The sequence below is a fragment of the Lagopus leucura genome, unplaced genomic scaffold, assembly GCF_019238085.1.
Source record: "Lagopus leucura isolate 7727_CA_CO unplaced genomic scaffold, USGS_WTPT01 34331-0_obj-0_obj, whole genome shotgun sequence".
In the NCBI taxonomy this organism is placed as follows: domain Eukaryota; kingdom Metazoa; phylum Chordata; class Aves; order Galliformes; family Phasianidae; genus Lagopus; species Lagopus leucura.
Genome location: NW_024964007.1, coordinates 1 through 1556, shown reverse-complemented (window position 1 = coordinate 1556; position 1556 = coordinate 1). Strand labels below are relative to the sequence as shown.

The window sequence follows — 1556 nt, the reverse complement described above, 5'->3', positions numbered from 1 at the left end:
CCCCGTGGGTCCGGCGGCCCCCCCACGCTGCCCCACATCCCCCTAAGCGTCCAGCAGCTGCTGGCAGCCCCTCGCCAGCTCCGCCAGCCTCCTCCTGGCGTATTCCATCCTGTTCAGGGCCAGCTGGCAGCCCTTCCGCGCCGCATAGCTCGAGCCCTCGTGGGGCTGCCCGGTGGCCACCTGAAAAGAGGGCGGAGCTTCAGGGTGGAGCCACGCCTCCTTCAGAGATGGCCACGCCCCCCTCGTGACCACGCCCACAAAACTCAACCAAGCCCCGCCCCCCCGCAAGCTATGCCCCGCCCTCTCCCGTTGTCCCTCCCAACCTGACGCGGCCCCGCCCCTTATGGTGTGACCACGCCCCTTTCCGAATGACCACGCCTCCGCACCCATGAGGCCCCGCCCCTCCGAACAGGCCACGCCCCCTCCCATGGGGAACCGAGGGGCTTTGATGGGGGATGAGAGGCGGAGCTTTGGAGTCGGGATCCGGGATTTTGGGGTCGCAGTTTTGGGGTCAGACCCCCAGATTTTGGCACGGCTTCGAGGCCTGGATTTGAGCTCCATTTCAGGCCTCCATTGTGGATCCTGACCTCAGCGTTTGGATTCCCATCCCCCGAACCCCCGATCCCCTGACCTCTGACCTTTGAACCCTGACCCCTACCTGTGTCAGGTACCGGATCTGGGCCCCCAGCTCGGCCTCCACTTTGGCTACTGCCGCCCCAAATGCAGCCGCCTGTCGCTCCAGCAGCCGCTCTGCTGCCTTTTCCTTGGACAGCTCCAAAATCACCGAGCCTGGGGGGATGGGGGGGGTCGTGACTTCTGACCCCCCTGCGGTGGGAGGGGCTTTCTGCCCCACGGGAAATGGGGGCCCCTCCCCCACAGGGCCACACCCTCAGGAACGCCCAGTGCCTTTAAGGCCCCCAGTCGCCATTAAGCCCCGCCCACAGCAGTGCCCCCTTTAAGAAATCACCATAAGCCCCGCCCACAAACCTACATATTTAAACCCCTTAAACCCCACCGCCTCCCCGCAAGCCCCGCCCACCCTGTCCCCGCTACCTGCCGCCCCGCCCCCCACAGGCCCCGCCCTACTCCCCCATTAAGCCCCGCCCACCGGCTGGCCCCGCCCACCCGCGCTCTGCAACGCCGCGCCGATTTCCCTCTCCAGCTCCTCCAGGGCCCGCAGCCTCTCGTTGGCCACGCCGTAGCCCGCCATGCTTCCTCCTTCCCTGACTTCCGGGCTTACTTCCGGTCCCGCATGCGCTATTCACGCCCACGACCGGAAGTTCGCTTAGGGCGCTCTATGCTCGTCTCGTTGTTCTTCCGCCCCCTCCCGCCCCTCCCCTTTGACGTCATCTCCGTGCGCCGCGCGCCGCAGAGAAGCGAAGCGCCGCTACCACCAGCATGGCGGCGGTGGCAGCCGCCCGCGCTCCCGCTGCGGCGCTTCTGGAGGCCCTGAGCGCACTCCCGACGGCCCCGGGCGCGCTCCCGGGATTGGTGCGGGGGCTGCGGGACAGCGGCGGAGCTCAGGTGCGAAAATCTCCATCCCCGGACCCCCCCCC

At 67.9% G+C, this 1556-nt stretch overlaps 1 protein-coding gene across 1 annotated transcript; it reads right to left on the bottom strand.

The window, feature by feature from the left end:
* Window positions 1–26: 26 nt before the first annotated feature.
* On the bottom strand, window positions 27–1256 carry MED11 (mediator complex subunit 11). Its single transcript, XM_042891777.1, has 3 exons — window positions 1126–1256; window positions 659–789; window positions 27–180 (listed from the first exon to the last, which is right to left on the bottom strand). The coding sequence occupies exons 1-3, from the start codon at window positions 1208–1210 to the stop codon at window positions 43–45; spliced, it is 354 nt and encodes a 117-aa protein (XP_042747711.1). The 5' UTR covers window positions 1211–1256; the 3' UTR covers window positions 27–42.
* Between the last annotated feature and the right edge of the window lie 300 nt (window positions 1257–1556).

Excerpts from the sequence above, each read along its gene's own strand:
- MED11 (XM_042891777.1), bottom strand. The coding sequence starts at position 1,210 with ATGGCGGGCTACGGCGTGGCCAACGAGAGGCTGCGGGCCCTGGAGGAG. Across the intron at positions 790-1,125 it reads CGCGGCGTTGCAGAGCGCGG|GCTCGGTGATTTTGGAGCTG; the intron begins GTGGGCGGGGCC and ends CCATCCCCCCAG. Across the intron at positions 181-658 it reads AGATCCGGTACCTGACACAG|GTGGCCACCGGGCAGCCCCA; the intron begins GTAGGGGTCAGG and ends CCCTCTTTTCAG.